Below are 26,142 nucleotides of genomic sequence, written 5' to 3'. Positions count from 1 at the left end.
TTTTTTTTTGCTTTTTTAGGGCCACACCATGGCATATGGAGGCTCCCAGGCTAGGGATCCAATCGGAGTTACAGCTGCTGGCCTCACCACAGCTCACAGCAATGCCAGATCCTTAACCCACTGAGTCAGGCCAGGGATCGAAGCCTCAACCTTATGGTTCCTAGTCAGATTTGTTTCCGCTGCACTATGACAGGAACTCTGTACCACATCTTCTTAATCCATTCGTTTACTGATGGATATTTAGGTTGTTTCCAAGTCTTGGTTATTGTAAATAGTGCTGCAATGAATATACGGGTGCATGTATCTTTTTCAATGAAAGTTTTGTCCAGATATATGCCCAGTAGTGGGATTGCTGGGTCATATGCTAGTTCTATATTTAGTTTTCTGAGGTACCTGCATACTGTTCTCCATAGTGGTTCACCAATTTACATGCCCACCAACAGAGTAGGAGGGTTCCTTTTTCTCCACACCCCCTCCAGCATTTGTTATTTGTTGACTTGTTAATGATGGCCATTCTGACTGGTATGAGATGGTACCTCATTGTAGTTTTGATTTGCACTTCTCTAATAATTAGTGATATTAAGCATTTTTTCATCTGTATGTCTTCATCTGTACCTGTTGGTCATCTGTATGTCTTCTTTGGAGAAATGTCCATTGGGTCTTCTGCCCATTTTTCAATTGGGTTGTTTTTTTATTGTTGAATTGCATAAGTTGTTTGTATATTTTGGAGATTAATTTTTAAATTCAAGTACAGTTGATTCACAATGTTGTGTTAATTTCTGCTGTAGAGCAAAGTGACCAGGTCATACATATATATATTCTTTTTCTCATATTATCTTCCATCAGGTTCTATCCAAGAGAATGGATATAGTTCCCTGTGCTATATAGCAGGACCTTGCAGCTTATCCATTCTAAATGCAATAGTTTGCAGAAATGCTCAAATCTTAAGAATTCCCTATCTTATACTATATAGCACAGAAAAATATTAGTATATTAATTCATGTAGTAGTCACAGCTTTCTATGGGTTTCTGATACCTTACAGGGCATAGTAAGGTAGCATTTTTTAGTAAATGGTATGTTTATATTGGATATTATGATGGTTGGGCCTTGGGTATGGCCCAAGGAAGCACTGTTTCCAGCATGAAGCATAAGATGAGCTCTGCTGAGGCCACAATGCAGCTCATCCATGTCCTACCCTACTGGCTAGGACAGCTTCTTAGTTTATACATTATTTTTCAAAGTATGCCAAGCTTTTTTTTTTTAGTCTTTTTTTTTTTTTTTTTTTTTTTTTTTCTTTTTAGGGCTGCACCTGTGGCATATGGCGGTTCCCAGGCCAGGGGTCCAATCGGAACTATAGCTGCCGGCCTATACCACAGACACAGCAACGCAGGATCCGAGCCACGCCTACAACCTACACCACAGCTCACGGCAATGCCGGATCCTTAACCCACTCAACGAGGCCAGAGATCAAACCTGCGTCCTCCTGGATGCTAGTGGGGTTAGCTAACCACTGAGCCATGACGGGAACTCCCAAAGTATGCCGAACTTTTAACATTTTTTTATTGGCCCATGGCATATGGAAGTTCCTGGGCCAGGGATCAAATCCAAGCCTCAGCTTCCACTACAGTTATGACAACATCAGATTCTTAGTTACTACGCCACCAGGGAACTCCCAACTTTTAACATTTATAGGCATAAAATCAGGAGAAGGAGAAGAGGATCCCAAAGATGAGAGTTTGTATTTTTCCAAAGCTCTTGAGTCACGCATACCATCTCCCTGTTCAGGGCATCTGCTTTTCCTCCCATTGCGCTTCTATCAACTAGCATCCTAATCAACTAGTGGCATAAGCGAGCACACGCCTGGTTAACACCAGCAAGGCTAGATTGAGCTTTTCTAGCCTTTGCTGGTTATCCTTCCAAGATGCACAGTTTTGTTGAAACATGGATACAAGGGCAATCCTGCGGGAGGCGTTCCCCGAAAGACCCCATGACCCTGAGAAGGTCACTTCTCATTCTCTGCCTTATTTTCTCCATTTATAAAGCCCAGCGCTGTCCTTACATGTCCACACAGCACCTTTGAAGCTTTAAAGGGACACGTTGTCCAATCTCTGGGTTTCCCTCTTACGCCCAAATGTTGACAGCTCAGCCCCCACAACCAGCTACATCAAGGAATCCTGGCCTGTCAAAAGCAGCCACGGACACTTAAGTCGGTGACGTGAACTTTTTGGCCTTAAGCGGTCCGTGAAGTTTAAAAATAAGCAGTAAATGACGGACAAAGAACCTCACTGAATTCTAGGTCTCAGGACAGACAAGTTATTCCAACTTTAGGAAGAGTTCAGACAGGGTGCTCATGCTGTTTTCAGGCCCCGACGTGAGAGGGGAAGCTGTGTGTGGGGTTAGTGACGTCTTTGGGAGGAACAGGCATTCAGGAAAGCGGCAGATCCCGTGAGAGAAAGATGTGATTTTTATCTCCAGCCGTCTTTTCTGGTGTGTGAGGAGTTAACGCCAGCAAGGCTAGACTGAGCTTTTCTAGCCTGTGAGATTCAGGCTATTTTTTTAAACCTTTAACCCTATCTTCTTGGCAGCAAAGGGGACCTGGCTGTGAGCTCGGCACCAGGGCTGCTCCCCAGGACTCCTCTGGGTTTGACATTCTATAAGAAATGTAAACGCTCTGGTTCATCCAAGTAGGACTTTCCAGCAAGGCCTGGCTCAGCGCCAGCACCTTTCCAGTCGGGAATAACCTTCACACGCTGGCCCAGGCAGGCTCCAAACAGCAGAGTTCCAGGCCTGACAGGGAGGGAGTTTCAAACCAGTTCTGAGTAGGATCGACCTTAAGCCCCTCCTTGCCTTGGAAACACCTATCAAGATATGACAATCCTATGTGGATCTTGACAAAAATGACCTTGAGCAGTAGAGGGGACATGGCCTCAGGCTGTGGAAAAGCAGACCAGCCAGCTGTCCACCCAGGCAGTCCCAGTCTGGAGTTCTGCCCTTGTGAGTCCTGAGGCCTGTGCCTACTTCCCTTGGAAAAAAGAAATGAGAGTGTTAAAACTATCCTGCAGCCCCGTCCGCCCTTGGCACTGAAGCTCTGGGCAGCCTGGAGGTAAGACCTGTGCGCACAAACGCCAAACGGCGCTTGGTAAAAACAGATATGTGGTCTGTTTCTGTTCTGAGTTCATTTATATCCTCCTTTAAGACTCCACATGTAAGTGCTATCATGTGGTACGTGTCTGGCTTTCTCTTTCTTTTTCTTTTTTCTTTCTTTTTTTCTTTTTAGGGCCACACCCGCGGCATATGGAGGTTCCCAGGCTAGGGGTCTGATCGGAGCTACAGCTGCTGGCCTACACCACAGTCTCAGCAACACCAGATCCAAGCTGCCTCTGCGACCTACACCACAGCTCACAGCAACGCTGGATGGGTAAACCACTGAGCGAGGCCAGGGATTGAACCCTCAATTTCATGGTTACTAGTCGGATTTGTTTCCGCTGTGCCACAACAGGAACTCTGTCTTTCTCTTTCTGACCTCACTTAGAATGAAAATCCCTGGGTCCATCCACGTTGTGGCAGAAAGAGACTCACAGACACAGAAAACAAACTATGGTCACCAGAGGGGATAGGGAGATAAATTAGGAGTTCGGGATGATCTGATGTACACTATTATATATATATATATATTTTTTTTTTTTTTTTGTCTTTTAGGGTCACACCCGCGGCATATGGAGGTTCCCAGGCTAGGGGTTGAATCAGAGCTGTTGCCACCGGCCTACACCACAGCCAGCAACATGGGATCCAAGCCATGTCTGTGACCTACACCACAGCTCATGGCAGCGCCAAATCCTTAACCCACTGAGTGAGGCCAGGGATCGAACCTGAGTCCTCATGGACGCTAGTCAGATTCGTGTCCAATGAGCCAAGATGGGAACTCCCACACTATTATATATACAACAGATAAAACAACAAGGACCTACTATAGCACACAGGGAACTATATTCAATGTCTTGTAATAACCTACAATGAAAAGAATCTGAAAAAGATGACATACATATGCATATATATATGTATAATGGAATCACTTTGCAGCACCTGAAGCTAACCCAACATTGTAAATTAACTATACTTCAAAGAAAAACAAACGGTTAAAAAAACGGATATGTAGGAGCCCCTCCTTTCTCCAGATGTTCTGCCTTTCCTGCTCCCCTTCTCCGTAGGAATAGACTAATCCTTATTCCCTGAGTGCTCTGTTCTCTTCCGATCCCTCCCCTCTCTCCCCAGCACTGGCCCCCTCCAGGGTCTGCTCACCCAGAGGTCACTGTCACCCAGAGGGCTGTTCCAGGGATAAAGGGCTGATAGGGAAGTAACCACTAGAGGGGGACATAATTACACCATTCCTGGGGACTAAGCGAGGCCGGAGCAGGCAGGCATCCAGCTGGAGGCTTGGAGATGTGGCTGAGTATCAGCATACCACCCACAGTGAGCACCACACACACACACACACACACACACACAGACAACCTGCTCTGGCCAGCTAAGCAACCAGGGCCTCAGGTGTTCTGACGAAAGCCACCCCTTGCCATGGCCCACACCTGTTCATGGAAGAGTCAGCATCTCATTTGCGGCTTCCACAGACCCTCTTTATTTGGTGTCACATAGAAACTGCATCCTAGTGAGGTGGGATGATGAACTTTTACATGTCATCAGGGCAGCGAACACAGTGGTTTAGAAAGTGGTCTCTAGATCTAGACTATGGAGTTCCAGTTCCAGCTCTGCAGGCTGTTTGGTCTTGAGTAGGTTACTTCTCTGTGCCCTGGTTTCCCCACCTGGAAATGCAGGTAATCATGGAACCTGCTTCATAGCCATGCAGGTCAGTCATTCACTGTGCGGAATAAAGAAGTTCGTATACTTGAAAACCTTTACAGAATGTCTAATACACAACAAACGATCAATAAATATTGGCTACTTTCATGAGGGCCAGGAGCTGGACGAGGAGGTAACATGCATTATCCCACTCAGTCCTCACACAGTCTCCCCAGACATCAAAACCACCAGTCCCACTTCACAGACAAGAAAACTGAGGCTCCAAGCAGTTAAACAGCTTGTCCAAAGTCACAGAGCTAATAAGTGATAGAGTCAAGGTTTGAACCCAGAATCTAACTAAAACCCCATGTTCTTTCACTACATCACTGACTTTTCAGCATTCATACCAGAGGACTAAAAAGCAAGAGGGAGAAGGGAACATAACTTTTAATGTATATTATTTGTATTTTACTAAAAAAGGGAGAGCTCTCTAACTGAACAAAAGTTTTAAAGCAGGAGGAAGAAAAGCAAGCTGCATGGCAGCCGCACCTGGGGACCCGCTGGACGGACATGCAAATTCCCAGCCCCTCTAGGACCTTCCGCCTCAAAGACCTCAGAGTTAGCCTGAGGCACATGCAAGCTGGAGAAGCCAAAGAAGCGTGAGAGGTGGTGGTGAGAACCTAGGTCAGAGGCAGCAGGATGGACGTTGGTCCAGCAGACGCCTGGTCCAGGACTGCCTGACTGAATGACCATGATGCTTCCTGACCTGCAGAAATCCAGGGCAAAGGGACAGAAGGCTCGCCAATTGAAGGACCCTCTCACTAGGCTCTTGTGCGTTTGCTGTTTCCGCTGCACGTTTCTTAAAAACAGGAAATAACATTTTAAAATGTTGAACTGTCAGCAGAATGTGGGGGCACCTCTGTGGGGGCTTTTTCTGATGGGACATTTATAGAAGAAAGCACCCAAACAGCATTTCTTAGGCCCCTACCCAGGGCCAGGCTCTGCACCAGGACCCTTCCCTTCCTGTGCCTGGTTTTTCTCAATGAGTTCTCACAACAGCTCTGTGACCAGGAGTCACTCTCATTTTAGAGAAGAGGAAATTGAAGCTCAAAGCCTTTGCTGGAGGTCACGCAATGGGACAGCCGGGATCCAAGGCACAAGTTGTGACTGCAGGTCTGGGGGACACTGCCTGGGGAGCCTCGAGTCACAGGCACTTAGGGAAGTCCCCTGGGACCTGGACCCAGGCCTTCCCAGGGGCTCCCTCTTCCTATCCCCGTTACCCCCACCCCACCCCAGGATGTGCAGCATCCAACTCTACCGCCAGGGAGGGGCGAGCTGGGCAAAAGGAGAAGAAGAACGACCTCTGTTCTAAAAACAGTAGCAAAGTCCAAACAGTGAACTAAAAATTTGACTTTTTTTTTTTTCAATGGTCACACCCACGACATAAGGAAGTTCCTAGACCAGGGATTGAATCTGAGCCACAGCCACGACCTAAACAGCAGCTATGGCAACCAGGTCAGGGATCAACCCAAGCCGCTGCAGTCAGATTCTTAACCCACCACACTCACTACAGGCGGGACTCCAAAGGTTTCTTATCCTCAAAAGAAAATAAAAGTAAGACAAAAAAGCAAAGAATTCTTCAAAACTGAGAAAAATTTTGGTGACTTTTAAAATTAACCTAACTGATGTTTCAACTCTGAAGGACCAGAACAATGTACAACAATGTATGTTTGTGATCATAGCATTCTTATTTTTTCCCAAACTAGGAAGGAAAACACAGCCTGTTCTTTAGGTAGGTTTCCACCCTGTGCAATGACCTTCCTCCCATCATCACCTGTCCAAATCCAAGGCTTCTCTGTCATGGTCCTCTAAACTGACAAGATTTTATTTGTAAGATGACTCTGTTGGCCCTCACACCTCGGATAACATGGTCATTATTTTCCAGCACGGTGCTGGGTGCTGACTACTCAGAGGCAGAAACACCTTCCGCATCTTCGTCTACTCCCTGGCGCAGAGCTGGGCACGCCAGCTGTGTGAAGCTTCCAGAAGGACCAAATAAATGACGGAAACCTTCCCAAGCGCTCCGTGCTTGGAAACAGCTACATGTGCAGCTTGGCTGATTTTTTTTTTTTTTTTGTATCTTTGCCTTTTCTTGAGCCGCTCCCACTGCATATGGAGGTTCCCAGGCTAGGGGTCGAATCGGAGCTGTAGCCACCAGCCTACACCAGAGCCACAGCAATGCAGGAGCCAAGCCATGTCTGAGACCCACACCACAGCTCAGGGCAACGCCGGATCCTTAACCCACTGAGCAAGGCAAGGGATCGAACCCAAAACTTCATGGTTCCTAGTCAGATTCGTTAACCACTGAGCCATGACAAGAACTCGATTTTTTTTTTTTTTTTTTTTTTTTTTTTGCCTTTTAGGGCCACACTGGTGGCATGTGGAGGTTCCCAGGCTAGGGGTTGAACTGTAGCAACAACTGCTGGCCTATGTCACAGCCACAGCAAAGTGGGATTGGAGCCATGTCCGTGACCTACACCACAGCTCACAGCAATGCCAGATACTTAACCCACTGAACCAGGCCAGGGATTGAACCCACAACTCATGGATGCTAGTCAGATTCATTTCCGCTGAGCCAAGACAGGAACTCCTAGAGATGATGTAAATGTTAACACAAGCTTTTAAGACAAGTGTTTTAAAACAAATGTCTTTTATTCTCTTGGCATTGCCTTTGGCCTGTCCTAGTTGGGGTGTTCACATAATCTCCTTATCTGAACTTGGCTGGGTTTTATTTCAGGGTTGTCCTATCTACTTGTTTGGTAAAAAGTACCTAAGGTGTTTGTTAATATTAACAAGTTTGGAGTGGATTAAAGACCTAGATAGGGAGTTCCCGTCGTGGCGCAGTGGTTAACGAATCCAACTAGGAATCATGAGGTTGCGGGTTCAATCCCTGTCCTTGCTTAGTGGGTTAAGGATCCGGCATTGCCGTGAGCTTTGGTGTAGGTCGCAGACGCGGCTCGGATCCTGTGTTGCTGTGGCTCTGGCGTAGGCTGGCAGCTACAGCTCCGATTCGACCCCTAGCCTGGGAACCTCCATATGCCGCAGGAGCGGCTCAAGAAATGGCAAAAAGACAAAAAAAAAAAAAAAAAAAAAAGACCTAGATAGAAGACCAGATACTATAAAACTCTTAGAGGAAAACATAGGCCAAACACTCCCTGACATAAACGACAGCAATATCTTCTCAGATCCACTTCCTAGAGTAATGACAATAAAAAACAAAAATAAACAAATGGGACTTAATTAAGCTTAAACGTCTCTGCACAGCAAAGGAAACCCTAAACAAAATGAAAAGACAACACACAGAATGGGAAAAAATATTTGCAAATGAATCGACTGACAAGGGATTAATCTCCAAAATTTATAAACATCTCTTACAACTCCATACCAAAAAAACAAACAACCCCATCAAAAAATGGGCAGAAGATCTAAACAGACAATTCTCCAAAGACATACAGATGGCCAAAAAACACAGGAAAATATGTTCAACATCACTCATTATTAGAGAAATGCAAATCACAACCACTATGAGGTACCACCTTACACTGGCCAGAATGTCCATCATCAAAAAATCTACAAAAAATAAGTGCTGGAGAGGATGTGGAGAAAAAAGAACCCTATTACACGGTTGGTGGGATTGTAAATTGGTGCAACCACTGTGGAAAACAGTATGGAGATTCCTCAGGAAACTAAAAATAGAATTACCATTTGATCCAGCAATCCCACTCCCAGGCATCTATCCAGAGAAAACGATGACTCCAAAAGATATATGTACTCCAATGTTTATTGTAGCACTATATACAATAGCCAAGACATGGAAACAACCTAAATGTCCATTGACAGAGGAGTGGATCAAGAAGATGTGGTACATATACACAATGGAATATTACTCAGCCATTAAAAGGAACAAAATAACGGCATTTGCAGTAACATGGGTGGACCTAGAAATTATCATGCTAAGTGAAGTCAGTCAGACAATGAGACACCAACATCAAACTATCACTTACATGTGGAATCTAAAAAAAGGACACAGTGAACTTTGCAGAACAGATAACGACTCACAGACTTTAAAAACTTTACGGTTTCCAAATGAGACAGGTTGGGGGGGTGGGGAGATGCACTGAGGGTTTGGGATGGAAATGCTGTAAAATTTGGTTATGATGATTGTTGTACACCTATAAATGTAATAAAATTCATTAAGTAATTTTAAAAAAAGTTTGGAGTTATCCGAGCAAAGTGTTTCTAATCCTGTGGTCAGGTGTCTGAAAATACGAAAACATAAATTAGACTTAACCCTCAAAAGGTGCAAAATATGGGAGTTCCTGCCGTGGCTCAGCTGTAACAAACCCAACTAGTATCCATGAGGATGTGGGTTTGATCCGTGGTCTCACTCAGTGGGTTAAGGACCTGGTGTTGCCACAAGCTGCAGTGTAGCTCACAGATGAGGCTCAGATCTGATGGTGCTGTGGCTGTGGCTCTGGTGTAGGCTGGCAGCTGCAGCTCCAATTCCACTCCTAGCCTGGGAATTTCCATATGTCACAGTGTGGCTGTTCAAAAAAAAAAAAAAAAATGCAAATTACACTTTCCAAAGGGCAACTGCATTTCCAGAGAAGGAGGGAGTGTACATTTATCTAGGGGATTAGTAGCAGCACCCACTTTCACGTGAGTTTTTCCAGTTTGGACACTATGCTCAGTCATCCTGGGGAGAGGGCTTCAGCTACCCAAATCTTAAGCTCTTATTTTTTATTTTTGTCTTTTTGCCATTTCTTGGGCTGCTCCTGCGGCATATGGAGGTTCCCAGGCAAGGGGTCGAATCGGAGCTGTAGCTGCCAGCCTACGCCAGAGCCACAGCAATGCGGGATCCAAGCCGCATCTGCGACCTACACCACAGCTCACGGCAATGCCGGATCCTTAACCCACTGAGCAAGGGCAGGGATCGAACCCACAACCTCATGGTTCCTAGTGGGGTTCGTTAACCACTGCGCCACGACAGGAACTCCTTAAGCTCTTATTTAATTTTTGTCCATGCTCGCAGCATGTGGAAGTTCCTGGGCCAGGTAGCAAACCCATGGCACAGCAGCCACCTGAGCCTCTGCAGTGATAATGCTGGATCCTTAACCCCCTGAGACACAAGGGAACTACTCAGGCCCTTATTTTTATTGGACTTTATTTTTATTATTTATTTATTTTCAGGGCCACACCTGTGGCATATGGAAGTTTCCAGGCTAGGGGTCGAATCAGAGCTACAGCTGCTGGCCTACGCCACAGTCATAGCAACACGGGATCCCAGCCACATGAGCAACCTACGTCACAGCTCACAGTAACACCAGATCCTTAACCTACTGAGCAAGGCTAGGGATTGAACTCGCATTCTCATGGATATTAGTTGAGTTCCTTAACCGCTGAGCCATGAAGAGAACTCTTATTTTTATTTATTTTTAAAAGGCCCTTGTTTACAGGACATAGCAAACTAATAATTTGGGAGAGTATAAACAAACATTTCAGGGTGTTTCTGGCAATTTGTTGATCTGAGAACAATTTTTACCTATTTTTCGTGCAGTGGCTTGATGTGGGGTCTCACTTCCCAGACCAGGGATTGGACCCAGACCGCCGCTGTGAAAGCACTGAATCCTAATCACTAGACCACTAGGGAACTCCCAAAATGTTTTCTTTCTTTTGTGTGTGTGTGTGGTGTTGTTTTAGGCCGCACCCACGGTATACTGAAGTTCTCGGACTAGGGGTTGAAGTTGCCAGTCTAAACCACAGCCACTGCAACACCAGATCCAAGCTGCATCTGCGACCTACACTGCAGCTCATGGCAAAGCAAGATCTTTAACCCACTGAGTAAGGCCAGGGATCGAACCCACATTCTCACAGACACTACGTTGGGTTCTTAACCCACTGAGCCACAATGGGAACTGCTCTTTTCATTTTTTTAAAATATATATAATGATTTTTTTTTCCATTATAGCTGGTTTACAGTGTTCTGTCCATTTTCTACTGTACAGCATGTTGACACAGTCACACATACATGTAGACATTCTTTTTTCTCACATTATCATGCTCCATCGTAAGTGACCAGACATAGTTCCCAATGCTCTTTTCATTTTTAACTATGGTAAAATACATATAAGGTAAAACTTACCATCTTAACCATTTTAAAGTATACCATTCAGTAGTGTTAAGTATTTTACAAAAAATTTCCAGACCCTGTTCCTCTTGCAAAACTGAAACTCTGCCCATAAGCAACCCTCCTCCGGCAGCCTCTGGCAATCACCCTTTTACTTTCTGTTTCTGTGATTGTGATGACTCTACATATCTCGGGTAAGTGAAACAACATAGTTTATTTGTCATTTTGTGACTGGCTTATTTCGCTGAGCATAATATCCTCAAGCTTCCTCCATGCTCTAGTGTGTGACAGGATTTCCTTCCTCTTTAAGGGTGAATAATATTCCACTGTGTGTATAGACTGCATTGTGTTTATCCATTTATTTGTAAGGGACTCTTAGGCTGCTCCCAGCTTTTCGCTGTTGCAGATAGTGCTATGGACTCCGGTATACAAAAGGTTCTTCTCAGACGCTGCTTTTATTTACATTTGATATGCGTCCAGAAGAAGAATGGTTGAATCATAGGGTAGTTCTGTTTTTTTTTGTTTTTGTTTTTGTTTTTGCCCTTTTAGGGCTGCACATATGGCACATGGAGGTTCCCAGGCTAGGAGTCTAATCGGAGCTGTAGCCACCAGCCTACACCAGAGCCACAGCAACGCCAGATCTGAGCCACATCTACGACCTACACCACAGTTCACAGCAATGCCGGATCCTTAACCCACTGAGCAAGGGCAGGGATCGAACCTGCAACCTCATGGTTCCTAGTCGGATTCGTTTCCGCTGCACCACGACGGGAACTCCAGGTAGTTCTATTTTTAAACTTTTGAGGAATCACTGTACTGTTTCCTATAGCAGCTGCACCATTTTACATTCTCGCTAACAGTGCACCGGGGTTCTAATTTCTTCACCTCCTCACCAACACTTGTTATTTTGTGTTTTATTAATTGCAGCCATCCTCACGGGTGTGAGGTGTTACCTTATTGTGGTTTTGGTTAGCATTTCCCTCATGATGGATGATGTTGCGCTCGTACAACTCCATAACAACAACAAAACCAAACAACCCAATCCCAAAACGGCCAGAAGACCTAAATAGACATTTCTTCTCCAGAGGAGACATACAGATGGCCGGTAGGCACATGAGAAGATGCTCATCATCGCTAATTACTACAGAAATGCAAATCTAAACCACGTCACACCGGGCAGAATGACCGTCATTAGAAAGTCTGCAAAAAGTAAATTCGGGGAAGAGTGTGGAGAAAGGCGGAGAAGGGAGCCTCCTAGCCTGTTGTTGCAGCCACGATGGGGAACAGAATCGAAGTTCCTCAAACAACTAAAAAGGCAGTTGCCAAATGACGCTGGACATTATGTCATGTGCTCTTTGGCCATTTGCACGTCTTCCTTGGAGAACCGCCTGGTCAAGCGCTTTGCCCATTATTTAATCAGGTTACCCTGCTGCTGTTTCTAGTTAAATCTACTTGCAGGCAGTGAATGACATCCTCCGTCTGTCTTACCTTTTCTTTAATCAAGAGGTGCCACAGGACACGCTCCTGCTTAGAATTACTTAGGAATAGAGAGACTGCAGCCCTCAAGAAATCTTGAAGTTGGAAAGCAGGTGGAAAGGCATCATCTTATAAACCTCAGATACCCATTGCGATTGGTGGTCCAGAACTCTTGCAGAAGTTTTGACATGAGTGAAATCTTTCATAAGGATATTATATTACTGTTTTTTCTTCCATTCACTTCAGTTCAACAATATTTACAGTGCCATGGATACGTCAGAGTCGATATAAACCACATACAACATATTTTAACTCCTTTGATCCAATACGCACCAGCCAGACTCTGGGTTACTGTTTTGGGACACATATTTCTTATATGTTTGTTTATTTATTTTCTCACACCTGCAGCATGCAGAAGTTCCCAGGCCAGGGATCGAAACCTCGCCACAACAGCAACCCTTGCCACGGCACCCAGAACACCGATCCTTAAACCGCTGCACCACCAGGGAACTCCCTGGACACATATATTCTTGAATGAAGATTTTAAAAGCTACCAATCTCTTTTGGTCTCTCCTGCCAGATCTTCCCTCTCTGTTTGAGGAAGTACATCCTTAAGTAAGCCTGATCTTTGGGTGGGGCCTCTCAACTTTCCCAGGCCCCACCCAGATGAAAAACACACCCTATTTGAAAAACCAGTGTCTTTAAAATTCTTGGTAAAGTTTTAGAGACTCCCTGCACAGGGCTATCACCTCTGCTTCTAAACAGAAGAAGTTCATAGCTCCTTCAGGAAAAAAAAAAAAACTTCACCTTGGTTGCAACCTGTTGACTCATACAAAAATCTCAACCTGTGCTCAAAATATGAGTAGCTATCCACAGGATTGTCTACACTGATACACATCTTTTCCAGAGAGTCTCTGAAGCATAATTGCCTCCGCCTAGTTTTGGGTCCCAAATCATAGCCTTAAGCAAAATCCCTGAGAAGCTAATGCACAGGAACCTATCCCTCTTCCCAGGCCTGCATTAGGGACATGAAGAGACAGCAGAACACAGGGAGGCTCGTGGTTTCACAGTGTTACTGTTGGAAAGACGCCAGGAGATTATCCAGCCAAACTTCCCTAGTGTAACAGGAGGAAACAGACCCAGAAAGGAAAGGCACTTCCTCAGGGCCTCCAGCCTCAGCCAAGGACTCACCTGATGCTCTGCATTTTCCCCACGCATGTTCACTTTCTCAGCTGCTGCTTTTTTTCTTTTTTAAACCTTTAAAAAATGAATTGGCCATGCCCTTGGCTGGTGGAAGTTCTCAGGCCACAGACTGAACCCTCTCCACAGCAGTGACCTGAGCCCTTAACCCACTGTGCCACAAGGGAACTACCTGGGATGCTTTTTCATGTTTATTCTCCCGACTGGACATGAAAATAATCATATTGCTGAAAATCTTTGTCTTATGTTTGACCATGTTAAAGAAAAGGCCCAGTATTAATAAAATTCCAGGAGTTTCCACTGTAGTGCAGTGGGTTAGAAATCCGACTGCAGCAGCTCAAGTCTCTGATGAGGTGTGTGGGTTCAATCCCCCACCCTGTGCAGTGGGTTAAGGATCCAGGGTTGCTGCAGCTGTGGCTTGGATTCAAACCCTGGCACAGGAACTTCCACATGCGGTGGGCTGTGGGCATAAAAAAAAGAAAGAAAAGAAAAAAAATTCTAGAGTTCAATTCAAAAAAAAGTTTCACTATTTTATTTTGCTATATAGCAGAAACTGACAGAACACTGTAAATTAAGTATAATAAAATTTATAATTAAAAATTTAATTATAATTTAATTATAATCAAGTTGATTTAAATTTAATCAACTATAATAAGAAAATTTTTAAAATTCACAATGAGGAGTTCCCATCATGGCTTAGTGGTTAATGAACCCAACTAGTATCCATGAGGACACAGGTTCGATCCCTGGCCTCGCTCAGTGGGTTAAGGATCTGGTGCTTCTGTGAGCTATGAGATAGGTTGCAGATGTGGCTTGGATCCCGAGCTGCTGTGGCTGTGGTGTAGGCTGGCAGCTACAGCTCTGATTCGTCACCTAGCCTGGGAACCTCCACATGCCGCAGGTGCACCGTAAAAAGACAACAACAACAAAATTCACAACAAATTGCTTAAAAAAGAAAAAGTTTTCACTAAAACTAGGAGCATGTGGTCATCTTCTAGAGAAAGTGCTTCCAGATGCCTCCAAATGACTTTTCAGACTTGGGATGGGTGACTGGCCTGGAGGCGGGACATGGCTAACCCTAAGCTCCTTCTCTTTGGGTCAAGACCCCAGTTGAGGAGTTCCCTGATGGCCTAGCGATTAAAAGGATCCAGCGTTGTCACTGCTGTGGCTAGGGTCAACGCTGTGGCATGGGTTTGATCCCTAGCCCAGAAACATCCTCACGCCTTGGCAAGGAAGAAAAAAAAAAAAAAAAAAAAAAAAGAAGACCCCTGTTGACACGATCCCCCCTCTTCTGTGGTCTGGCACTGTTTTGTGTTAAGTAAGATTAAGGTGTTTTGGATTAAGATCATGATTTCAACACAAACACATCCACAACCACGGGACAACAGAAAAAAATCATTTCCCCATAGGGTTTAACGTAAAAGTTTAGGCATCGGGGACTGAGACCAAAAGAACCCTAGATACACCCAAGGAAGACGCCAACCCAGGTGTTCCTCAGAACTTCCACTCTCCAGCACAACACACTGGCAATCCTCTAGATGACCAACACAGAGCTACTTTATTTCAGAAGAGTTATAAAAATCTATGGGCATAACAACACGTTCCAGGTGACCGTAGAATTTTGCTTCCGCACTTGCTGATTTAGGAACAGGAGAGGTGGGCGGCAGTCTAAAACGCATCATGCTTATCTGCGCCTATTTGGTCCAGTATTGGTCTCTTGGGCAAAAAAAAAAGTTAAGAGTCTCATATACTGAATACAGAAATGATTCAAAATCTTGTTCGGGTCCTCAAGGATTCAACGAAACCATTTTCCTTGTTTGATAGCTGAATCAGATGTATCTTGCTGGATGGATACATACATTTATTAAAAACACAGAGGGTCGGAGTTCCCGTCTGGCTCAGCGGTTAACGAATCCGACTAGGAACCATGAAGTTGCGGGTTCGATCCCTGGCCTTGGTCAGTGCGTTAAAGATCTGGCCTTGCCGCGAGCTGTGGTGTAGGTCGCAGACGCCGCTCGGATCCTGCGTTGCTGTGGCTGTGGAGCAGGCCGGCGGCTACAACTCCGATTGGACCCCTGGACTGGGAACCTCCATATGCCACGGGAGCGGCCAGAGAAATGGCCAAAAGACAAACAAACAAAGAAATTAAAAAAACCACACAGAGGGTCATTTTCTAATTCAAAAAGTCTTGGTTTGGGGGGCAGTTAAAATGAAACTCTGAAATCCTATCCTCTGAAAGGGCATTTAACATCCAGAAGCCACATTCTAGAATGGAGCATTCCGTAGTTCCACGGAACACAGTTTATAAACCAACAGATATTTGCTGAAGCACCTTAAGCCAAGTCCAATCGTCATTCTACTTTATCTAAAAGTAAATCTGTGTCGGCACACAAAACTATATGAACCATCAGTACAACCGGGCCATGCGTGGTCTAAGAGGCTGACAAGAAAGAAAGCGCTTAAGTGAGGCTGCTGGCTCCAGACGCGGGGCAGCCAACGGCTCACAGCCAAGTGCGGAGGCGGAGGAAGTTCTGAAGCCGAACGAGCCCAGGGCAGCGCACTGGCAGTGATGTCTGGAAACACCCGGAACATGCTAGAAGGAAGTGGTAATGGGTAAATCCAGATCGAGCACTGGGAGGGCCTGCGTTCGGCTAAGGGACGGGCGGATAGAGCTGAGTTTCTTTCCAGTTTAGGGCACAAGTCTGGGGAGAAAGGCACCGTGGGAAGCCGCCCACCAGAGAGGACCGGTGGGGCGGCCGCACTGACGCGCTGCGGGGTCTTAGGGACTGGAGGGAAGGAGGAGAGCGGGGCGGTCGCCGAGCAGTGGTCTGGGAGGAGGGTCTGCGGGAGGATAAAGGGAGCTGGCTGTCAGGGTGGAGGCGAACGGAGAGGCCTCGGGCCCGGCGGCGGCGCGCAACCCAGACGTGGGCCGGGCGAGGCCGGCGGCTCCGGGAGGCGGCGGCGGCGACGCGGCCCGACCCGGTTGGCGCCCCGACGGCGCGCACAGGGTTAACCCGCGGCGGGCCGGCGCTCGGTTTCCAGGGCAACGCCGGCAGTTCCGGCGCGCAGGCTCGTACCATCGCGCGCGCGCGGGGGAGCGCGGGGGGCGGGGGCGCGGAGGCGCGGAGAGCAGCGGGTCCGGCCCGGACGCCCCCGGCGCGGCCGCCGCTCGCCCCGGGTCGGCTCCGCGCGCGCGCTCCGTGCCGGCCGGCGCTGCCCCGTGCGCGGACGCGGGGGCTAAGCGCGCGCCGGCCCGAGGTCCCCCCGCCGGGGCGGCCGAGTGCGGGCGGCCCGCTGGCAGCTTTGAAAAGCGGGCGAGGACAAAGGCGGCCGCAGCCTCCCGGCGCCCAGCCCGAGCGCGCAGCCCGGCCGGCGCGGCGCCGGAGGATGCGGCCGGGGGCGCGGCGGCGGCGGCGGGGCGCGCGGGGCGGCGCGGGCCGGGCGCGGCGGGGCTGAGCCCAGCGAGGGCCGGGCCGCGGGGGCGCCCGCCCGGGATGTGAGCGCCTAGCGCGCCGGGCGGGGAGGGCGGGCAGGGCGGCAGGAAGGACGCGCGGACGGGAGGAGGAGCGGCGCCGAGCCGGAAGGCGGGAGGCGCGTCCGTTGGGCCCGCGGCGCGGCCGGCCAGCCGCCTCGTCGCTCGGGCTGGAGCGGGGCCCGCGCCTCCTCCCCGGCGCCGCGGGGAGGAAGATGGAGACGCACATCTCGTGCCTGTTCCCCGAGCTGCTGGCCATGATCTTCGGCTACCTGGACGTGCGCGACAAGGGGCGCGCGGCGCAGGTGTGCACGGCCTGGCGGGACGCCGCCTACCACAAGTCGGTGTGGCGGGGGGTGGAGGCCAAGCTGCACCTGCGCCGGGCCAACCCGTCGCTGTTCCCCAGCCTGCAGGCCCGGGGCATCCGCCGGGTGCAGATCCTGAGCCTGCGCCGCAGCCTCAGCTACGTGATCCAGGGCATGGCCAACATCGAGAGCCTCAACCTCAGCGGCTGCTACAACCTCACCGACAACGGGCTGGGCCACGCGTTCGTGCAGGAGATCGGCTCGCTGCGTGCTCTCAACCTGAGCCTCTGCAAGCAGATCACCGACAGCAGCCTGGGCCGCATAGCCCAGTACCTCAAGGGCCTGGAGGTGCTGGAGCTGGGTGGCTGCAGCAACATCACCAACACCGGCCTCCTGCTCATCGCCTGGGGCCTGCAGCGCCTCAAGAGCCTTAATCTCCGCAGCTGCCGCCACCTCTCAGACGTGGGCATCGGGCACCTGGCCGGCATGACGCGCAGCGCGGCCGAGGGCTGCCTAGGCCTGGAGCAGCTCACGCTGCAGGACTGCCAGAAGCTCACGGACCTATCTCTGAAGCACATCTCCCGGGGGCTGACGGGCCTGCGGCTCCTCAACCTCAGCTTCTGCGGGGGCATCTCAGACGCGGGCCTCCTGCACCTGTCGCACATGGGCAGCCTGCGCAGCCTTAACCTGCGCTCCTGCGACAACATCAGTGACACGGGCATCATGCATCTGGCCATGGGCAGCCTGCGCCTCTCGGGGCTGGACGTCTCCTTTTGTGACAAGGTGGGGGACCAGAGTCTGGCTTACATAGCGCAGGGGCTGGACGGCCTCAAGTCCCTGTCTCTTTGCTCCTGCCACATCAGTGACGATGGCATCAACCGCATGGTGCGGCAGATGCACGGGCTGCGCACGCTCAACATCGGACAGTGCGTGCGCATCACGGACAAGGGCCTGGAGCTGATCGCGGAGCACCTGAGCCAGCTCACGGGCATAGACCTGTACGGCTGCACCCGCATCACCAAGCGCGGCCTGGAGCGCATCACGCAGCTGCCCTGCCTCAAGGTGCTCAACCTGGGACTCTGGCAGATGACGGATAGTGAGAAGGTCAGGTGAGGGCGGCAGCGCCAGCTCCCCTTGTCCCGCCCCGTTCATCTTCCTGTCACCACCACGGCCCCCACGGTCACGCGACACGCACACGTAGACACAGATGATTGCGGTGGATGCAGCGGGGGCGATGACACAAAGCCCCAGGCTCATACCCCCACCCTTACCCCTTTGCACCCGGGGTCCCTCTGCTGCCCCTTCCCACTCCCCCCTTTTTTCCCTGCGGATGCAGAGATGGACTCGCCGCTTCCCACCCACTGCTCCCTGCAGGGGTTTGGAGGATGGATTGAGCTACTGTGCTCCCGCCGCGCTGCATTTGGGAATGGGGTGGGGGTGGGGAGTGACCAGTCCTTTCAACCCTGGGGAGTTGAGGAAAATGTCTGCCTTCACTTAAGCTTTCATTTGAATACTGTGATCTGGTTTTTATTTTGAAATGTATAAAAGCAAACCCAACTACAACGGCCTTTTCACCCTTTTTCCACTTTGTAACTAATCCCAGTCTTTCCTCATCACTCCTGCTCTGACAGTGCTCTGCTACTCACGCTCATTTCATCTGTATTGTCTTTCTTTTTTTATTTTTTAAAGAAATTTGACAGCATGGTCCCCCTTTTTTTTCTGCTGAATATATTCTATATATTATATATATATAAATTATATATATATATAAATATATATATATGTCTGGCTACCTCGTTTTGGTTTACTTTTTTCTCCGAAGTCCTGGAATTCTACAAGAGAGATATTTTGAGACTGAATCATTTTTGTGCCTGGACTGGAAAGATGCCCACTGGGTTTGTACGCTTTTTGTTTTGGCTTTTTCCCAAACCCCGTCCACCCAGTGTACCCCACTTCCACATTCCGGCTCCAGTTTTCTTCTTCTCTTTGTCTATAGGGATTTCAGGGCCCACCGGTGTTCCTAAATCTTCACTTAATTTATAGCACAATTGTGTGGGAGACAAGAGTTGAACTATTTTTTTTTTTTTTGGTCTGTTTGAGATGCAGATTGTGTCTTGAAAATGATGATTATATATGCAAAGTCTGCCCTGCCCTCTCCCCCTTCCAAGTTTCCCCACGAAAAGGTCACACAGTGAGGCTTCCTTTTGGGAGCAGAGGAGCTGAGTTGGCTTATAGAGCCCCTGGGGCTGTAATGTGAAGGGGAGGAGACTGAAATTCATGTCTTATCTCTGTTCTGTTAATACAATGCGAGTTTGTGGGTTTTTAAAAATTCTGTTTCTCAGTGGAGGAGTAGGTGACTGTCTGGACTGTCTTTATTTTGGGGGGGTTGGAACTTGTGGCTTTAAAAAAAAAATCACTTTTGAGTAGGATGTATATTTTTGTTGGTTTTTTTCATTTGTTTGTTTATTTTTTTAGAATCCTCCACAGCAACATGCGAGACCATGGAGTTAAACCCAGAGACCTTTATCAATTAATTGTACTGTTTGTGAATTTGTATAAATAATAACAAAGATCCTCTTAAAACGTTTATATTCTTACAGTAAAGGTTAAACTGATATTTATATAATAAAAGAGGAAATATGAAGTATGTTTTTGAAAAAAAAAAAAAAAAAAAAAAGCCTTGTATCTGTGAATTCTTTTTAAGGCAATGTGTGTTTGGGTCCACGCCAAAACAGGAGGTGCTGTTCCTGTCTCTAAAGTCAAAGTATAAGGTGTAAGTTCGGTGCATCCTAAGTGGTGTGGGTAAGCTCGTGGTGAAAAATTTATTCTGTGTAAGGTTTACTACTGACATCTAAATGTTTTGTTTTTAGAAATGTGATTAGAATGGAGATTTATATAATTTTTGGTTCTAAACTGTCAACAACGTGGAAATTTAAGAAACTGAACAAAATGAAACTTTTTCTTAAACCAGATTTGTAAGAGTCACAATTTCACCAGGGTGGCCAGTTTTTTTCCACATGGACATGAGCTCTGGGGGGGAAGCTCAAGAATGGGGCCAGGAGCTGTGGAAGTGGGAAGAAGTTTCCTTCCCCTGAGTGGGTGTGGGGTGGCTGGGAGCGCCCTCAGCCATGCAGACAGGGTCTCCCAGTGTGAGCGGGGGTCAGGGGAGGGGGTGCAGCCCCCCTCTTTAGCATTCTCCACCAGCCCTGCATCTGAGCACTTGGTGGGGGGGGGGCCCTGGCCTGCACTTCTTAGGCATTTGCATTTTAAGTGCTTCCAACCCTGAGGCTGCCCCTCCATCCATTCCGTTGAGGGGTCTTAGGTGAAATAGGGGCAGATAAATAAATACCAAGAATTTCAGCAAAGAGCTCCCTTCCGCAGTAACTAAATCATCTGACACCTTGTGGTTGGGCTGTGGAAGCAGAAGAGTGGGGGTTTTTCATATTCCTGGTTGCACACTTGCGGGCCTTACTTCAGATTTTTTTTTTTTTTTTTTAACACTGATCCCAGGAAGAGCTGATAAGAGCAGCATTAAACTTTCTTGGATCAACACCTCTTTCCAGGAAGAGAGCTGGAACCAGGTTTCTCTTGGGTAAGATTGTTTTGTAAAGTTTCCAAACTCGCTGCTGGGGCCTATCACAAAAGCGGCATTGTTCCTCCTTGGAGAGCTGGCGCAAGTGGGTCTAATGGAGCCTGACACGAGATCCATCTTCCTTTTCTTTGGGGAAGGTGTGGATCTCTTTCCTTCCTCTTAGGTTACAGTGCTTATTGCCTGGGGGGAAAATGTGTGAACCCTAGCAGGAAAGGACTCTGAATTAGGGTCAGCTTTCTCATTTAGCATTTGCCTCTACAGCACTGGAAGCTTCCACAAGCTGAGTTCTTAGACTGTTTCCCTTCTTCCAAGAGACCGCCTGGCTGTGCAGACCAGTAAAAATCTGGGCACCTAAGTCTTAGGCTTTGTGCTCACATCTTTCATTTACTATGAAAAGTAGTCCTACCAACTGTAACCAGAGGCTTCTCCGCTTTGCTGTTTTGGTTTTACTTTAAAGGTTAAATACACGCTTGACGAAAGGCTGGTAAATTAACATTTGGAAGTTAAGATCATGGGCCTCTTGTCCTCATCCCGAACTGGGTACACCTGAGAATATATCTGGGAAAGATGAATCAACCTCCTACTTTCATTGGTCAAGCCCTACTACTGATCCCTCAACCTTTTTTGCACAGAAAGGAATTTGGTTGAGAGCCTCTGCCTGTGCTTCGCCTGGTACTTGTAAATTTCTCCCTCCAGTTCTCAGCAGCTGAGAAGGTACCCTCTTCTCCAGATATGAAGACTCCTCCCCTCAATCAGCCAGCCACTCACCAGCGGACTCCGTACCCCAGCCCAGCTCCCTTCTGCACCACAAGAAGATGGGTGTCCAGGAAGGTGCCCTCAAAGAAGTGAGTGGGGGCTCTCTGAACCCAGGATGGTCAAGCTCAGGCCACAGGGCACCATGTCAACAGCAGTAAAAATGGATCCAGCCTCCCCATACCTGCAGGAGCGGATAGAAACACTTTCAGAAAACAAGCACTGAGAACCTGAGTGGACCATAACTTATGGGTGGGACACAAGTTAAAAGGCACTTCAGGGCAATTTTTATTTTATTTATTTATTTATTTATTTTCTTTTTGCCATTTCTTGGGCCGCTTCCATGGCACATGGAGGTTCCCAGGCTAGGGGTTGAATTGGAGCTGTTGCCACCGGCCTACACCACAGCCACAGCAACTCAGGATCCGAGCTGTGTCTGCAACATACACCACAGCTCACGGCAATGCTGGATCCTGAACCCACTGAGCAAGGCCAGGGATTGAACCCGCAACCTCATGGTTCCTAGTCAGATTCGTTCACCACTGAGCCATGAAGGCAACTCCCAGGGCAATTTTTAGAATAACAAAAAACCTGACTTTCAGGTATTTGCAGCAACTTCAGAACTAAAAAAGCAAAATAGGAACTTAGTGTAAACTTTATCATCTAGAAGCAATAAACCTCGGTAGGAACTGTCTGGGTGGCAGTTACAAAGGGCTCCATGTACCTGTTTAAGTCTCTGGAGGCAAGAGCCCTGTGGGCTGACTGACAAGTTGAGGCATGAGTGAGCTGTGGTGTTCAGTTTCTGCACCCCCCTAAGGGCCATGACCGGCCTCTAGCAAAGAGTGCTGGGCCTTGCTGCACAATTCTCCCCACTGTGGGCCCCTTCCTGCCCCGATTCCTGCCCTAAGGCAGAGAGACCCACTTGATGTATTTCACAGTTGGCAGTGGTGACAAGGACACTTGCCTGACTTACAGTGCATCCTAAATAGTTAGGAATCTGAAAAAGCAAATGTCCCTTTTATGGCAGTTTCTTTTTAAAGCTAAGAGCCTTCTTCTAAATGGAGACACATGCTATGTAAATTGAATATAGCTTACTGCCCAAATCCAGGAGCTTTCCTGCAGTGATAACTAGATACATCTTGGTCTTGGGATATATGTCAAACCTTTCCCTTCTGACTTAAAGAATCTGAACTCAGGTTTTCAAAGGAGAAAGGGTAATGGCCCCCAGGGACTACTGTGTTTCCAAAGAATAAGATCCTCTTGATTAAGAGATCAAATCTGTAAAACAAAACCAAGACCTCATGCAGCTTCTGACAAGGCCTCTTCCCCTTTGCTCTGTTCCCAGAGCTCTGTGGTGGCAAAGAGGCTAGAGTGAGTCAACAAGGGTCAGCCCCTCTGTTGCCCTTCTCCCCCTGCATCAGATGTCACTACCCCCCCATTTTTTTAAATGGACACACTTGTGGCTGTGACCTCAGCTGCAGCAATACGGGGTCCTTAACCCCCTGTGCTGGGCCAAGGATTGAACCATCGCCTCTGCAGTGACTTGAGCTGCTGCGTTGGATTCTTAACCTCTTGTGCCACAGCAGGAACTCTGGTGTCACTCCCTTTTAAAAGTTAATTCTGTCCCTTTAATAGAGGGGAAGACCTAAGTTGTGTGCTACTGTGACCCCTGAGGGTCAGGGGTGAGGCTTTGTGGTGAAATCATGTGGGTTCTGGGTAAAGCACAGGATTAGAAATTAGAATGCTACATCTAACCCTCAGCCAGTGCCCACCACACCTCTGTCTCATCTGGTCAAGGTACTGGTTCAAAGAGTAGGAAAGAGGTTACATTTTTTGAAAAGTGGGTGTGGTCAAACAGGAGGTCATATTTGGATCAGTGCCAACTATCAACAATTTAGACCATATCCAAGGTAAGTGCACAGCAGGGATAAGAGCATACACTTAGGAAATGGAGAGAAGACGGGTCCATTTAAATGCCCACAAGTCACAGTGAGATAAGGATCCCACGTAACTGCAGAGGCTCAGGTCACTGCAGCGCTGAAGGTTTGATCCCTGGCCTGGGAACTTCCACATGCCCTGGGCACAGCCAAACAAGTAAGTAAGTAAGTAAATGCCCACAAGTGACCGGTTCATCCTGGCCTCCTTTCCAGGGATTCCTCTGACCTGGCCTGTACCACCTGGAGCACTGGGCGCTGCGGACGAAGCCAAGTGCTCCTCCAGTTTAGGGGCAAGAGCAAGTCGGCTGAGAGCATTCCAGCATGGCCCTGGGTCCCGTAAAACAAAGTCCAGCTGGAATTCCTCCACCTCCTGTCTTTTAACCCAGAAAAGCGCACATGTTTTCTTAAAAGAAGACTTAAGTTTTTATGATCGCCTCTGTCTTCTCCTTTGTGTAAAGGACAAATGCCCTAAGTCCTTTGTGCCCAGGTCACACAGGAGGGAGGATGATGGGCCAGGTGAGCGGGTGGCATGTGGACGGGGCCGCAGAGCAGATGCGCTGAGTCCTAACCGTTTGGCTTCCCTGTCTAAGAATTTGTGTTTTTCCAAATATGGTGGATTCCGGACATTTGAACTCATAAACGGGGGAAAGGCTTGATGAGGGTGAAAGCCTGTGCCCAGGTCCCAGACTGGACCTGTCACCGCAGAGGCAGGTCCCTAGGCTGGAGGGAGCTGGGGTCCTTTCCTGAGCTGCTGCCAAGCAACACCCGACCCCTGGCTTCCCAGGAGAGGTGAACTAAGTGCATCATTGTCATCAGGAGTAAAAACCTGAATGCTGTTATTTCACTATTTGCTAAACTCGGCATTATCCTAGATCAGCCAGTGGGGAAGGTGCTGTGTGCAGGGTTATTCAAGGAACCCAAAAGCTAGTGCGAGGAGCTGGCAAATGGGCTAAGGTTACCGGGTGGCCCACATGTGCGTCCAGTCTGTCCCCTGTCATCCTCGAGCACCTGAGCCAGCTCCTTCACTGCTCTGTCACAGACAGTGACACAAACACCTGCTGGCTGCCTTTGCTGAAAGACAGCTAAGTTGCAGGAACATGAGAGGTTTTCTCTTCACTCAAGGATAAAATGTCTTGACTTTATGGAGGTTTTGCTTACAAATCCCTCCTGTCCAGAAAGAGTCACAGGGTCTGGTTGTTCACACCAGGCTCCTCAGAGCAAGGAACCTGCCCTCCAGAGGCCCAGGCCTGCTCTCAGTGCCCCAGGAACACCCCCCTCCCCCACCACCAAGAAGAGCAGGACCTGAGTTACTAGAACTGCCTCTGAGAAGCGTTGACACTGGATTAATTTTTTTTTTTTTGGTCCTTTTAGGGTCACACCTGCGGCATATGGAGGTTCCCAGGCTAGGGGTCGAATCGGAGCTGTAGCTGCTGGCCTACACCACAGTCACAGCAACGCGGGATCCGAGCCGCATCTGTGACCTACACCACAGCTCACGGCAATGCTGGATCCTGAACCCACTGAGAAAGACCAGGGATTGAACCCGCAACCTCATGGTTCCTAGTTGGATTCGTTTCCGCTGCACCACGAAGGGAACTCCTGGATTAATTTTTTATAAATAGTGCGTCCTGGAATACATTGTTTTCAAAACAATCTAAAAAGACAATGAAAAGATTTACTACAATGTCTGTAATGTTTTTCCTTAGGAAATTTTTACCCTAAACTGGCTTCTTCTTTTTTTTTTTTTTTTTTTCTTTTTTAGTGCACCTGCAGTATATGGAAGTTCTCAGGCAAGGGGTCAAATCAGCTGTAGCTGCCAGCCTATGCCACAACAACGCCAGATCTGAGCCTCATCTGCGATCTACACCACAGCTCATGGAAACACTAGATCCTTAACCCACTGAGCGAGGCCAGGGATCAAACCTGTGTCCTCGTGGATGCTAGTCAGATTCGTCTCCACTGAGCCACAACGGGAACTCCTAAACTGGCATGTTTATGTAGCTACCTGTTTCCATATTGCTTTTGGAGAAGTGGTCTCTAAAGAGGGAGGAACCCCCCAAATTGGTCTTGATATTCCTTAGAACCTTCAGGAAAGATTGCAGATAAGTAAAATAAGGGAGGAACTACAACAGTGAAACCCCTCAAAGTGTTCTTAGGTGGAAGACAGCCTGATGCAAGCCTTCCATTTTTACTTCAGAGGTTTAAACCTTCATGGTGCTATTTATTTATTTATTTGTCTTTTTGCCATTTCTTGGGCCGCTCTCGTGGCATATGGAGTTTCCCAGGCTAGGGGTCTAATTGGAGCTGTAGCTGCCGGCCTATGCCAGAGCCACAGCAACGCGGGATCCGAGCGGCATCTGCAACCTACAGCACAGCTCACGGCAATGCCAGATCCTTAACCCACTGAGCAAGGCCAGGGACCGAA

At 48.1% G+C, this 26,142-nt stretch overlaps 2 protein-coding genes across 4 annotated transcripts in view; one reads left to right on the top strand and one right to left on the bottom strand.

The window, feature by feature from the left end:
- The window catches only part of WNT5B (Wnt family member 5B), a 105,949-nt gene that overhangs the window by 36,849 nt on the left and 42,958 nt on the right, over window positions 1-26,142 (bottom strand). The gene's annotated exons all lie outside the window — the stretch shown is intronic.
- FBXL14 (F-box and leucine rich repeat protein 14) lies at window positions 17,239-20,079 on the top strand. 2 transcript variants are annotated; one of them, XM_085025172.1, is made up of 2 exons: window positions 17,239-17,435; window positions 17,537-18,989. In XM_085025172.1, exon 2 carries the CDS (start codon window positions 17,610-17,612, stop codon window positions 18,546-18,548), a length of 939 nt encoding a protein of 312 aa, XP_084881298.1. In that variant the 5' UTR covers window positions 17,239-17,435; window positions 17,537-17,609; the 3' UTR covers window positions 18,549-18,989. The 2 variants fall into 2 exon arrangements, with proteins under 2 accessions (XP_084881298.1, XP_020948156.2); XM_021092497.2 differs by having other exon boundaries at window positions 17,239-20,079.

Source organism: Sus scrofa, chromosome 5 (assembly GCF_054392235.1).
Source record: "Sus scrofa isolate SSC_HxYL_T2T_F1_AM1 chromosome 5, Sscrofa_HxYL_maternal_Yorkshire_Landrace_v2.0, whole genome shotgun sequence".
In the NCBI taxonomy this organism is placed as follows: Eukaryota; Metazoa; Chordata; class Mammalia; order Artiodactyla; family Suidae; genus Sus; species Sus scrofa.
This window is presented reverse-complemented; position numbering and strand designations above follow the sequence as displayed.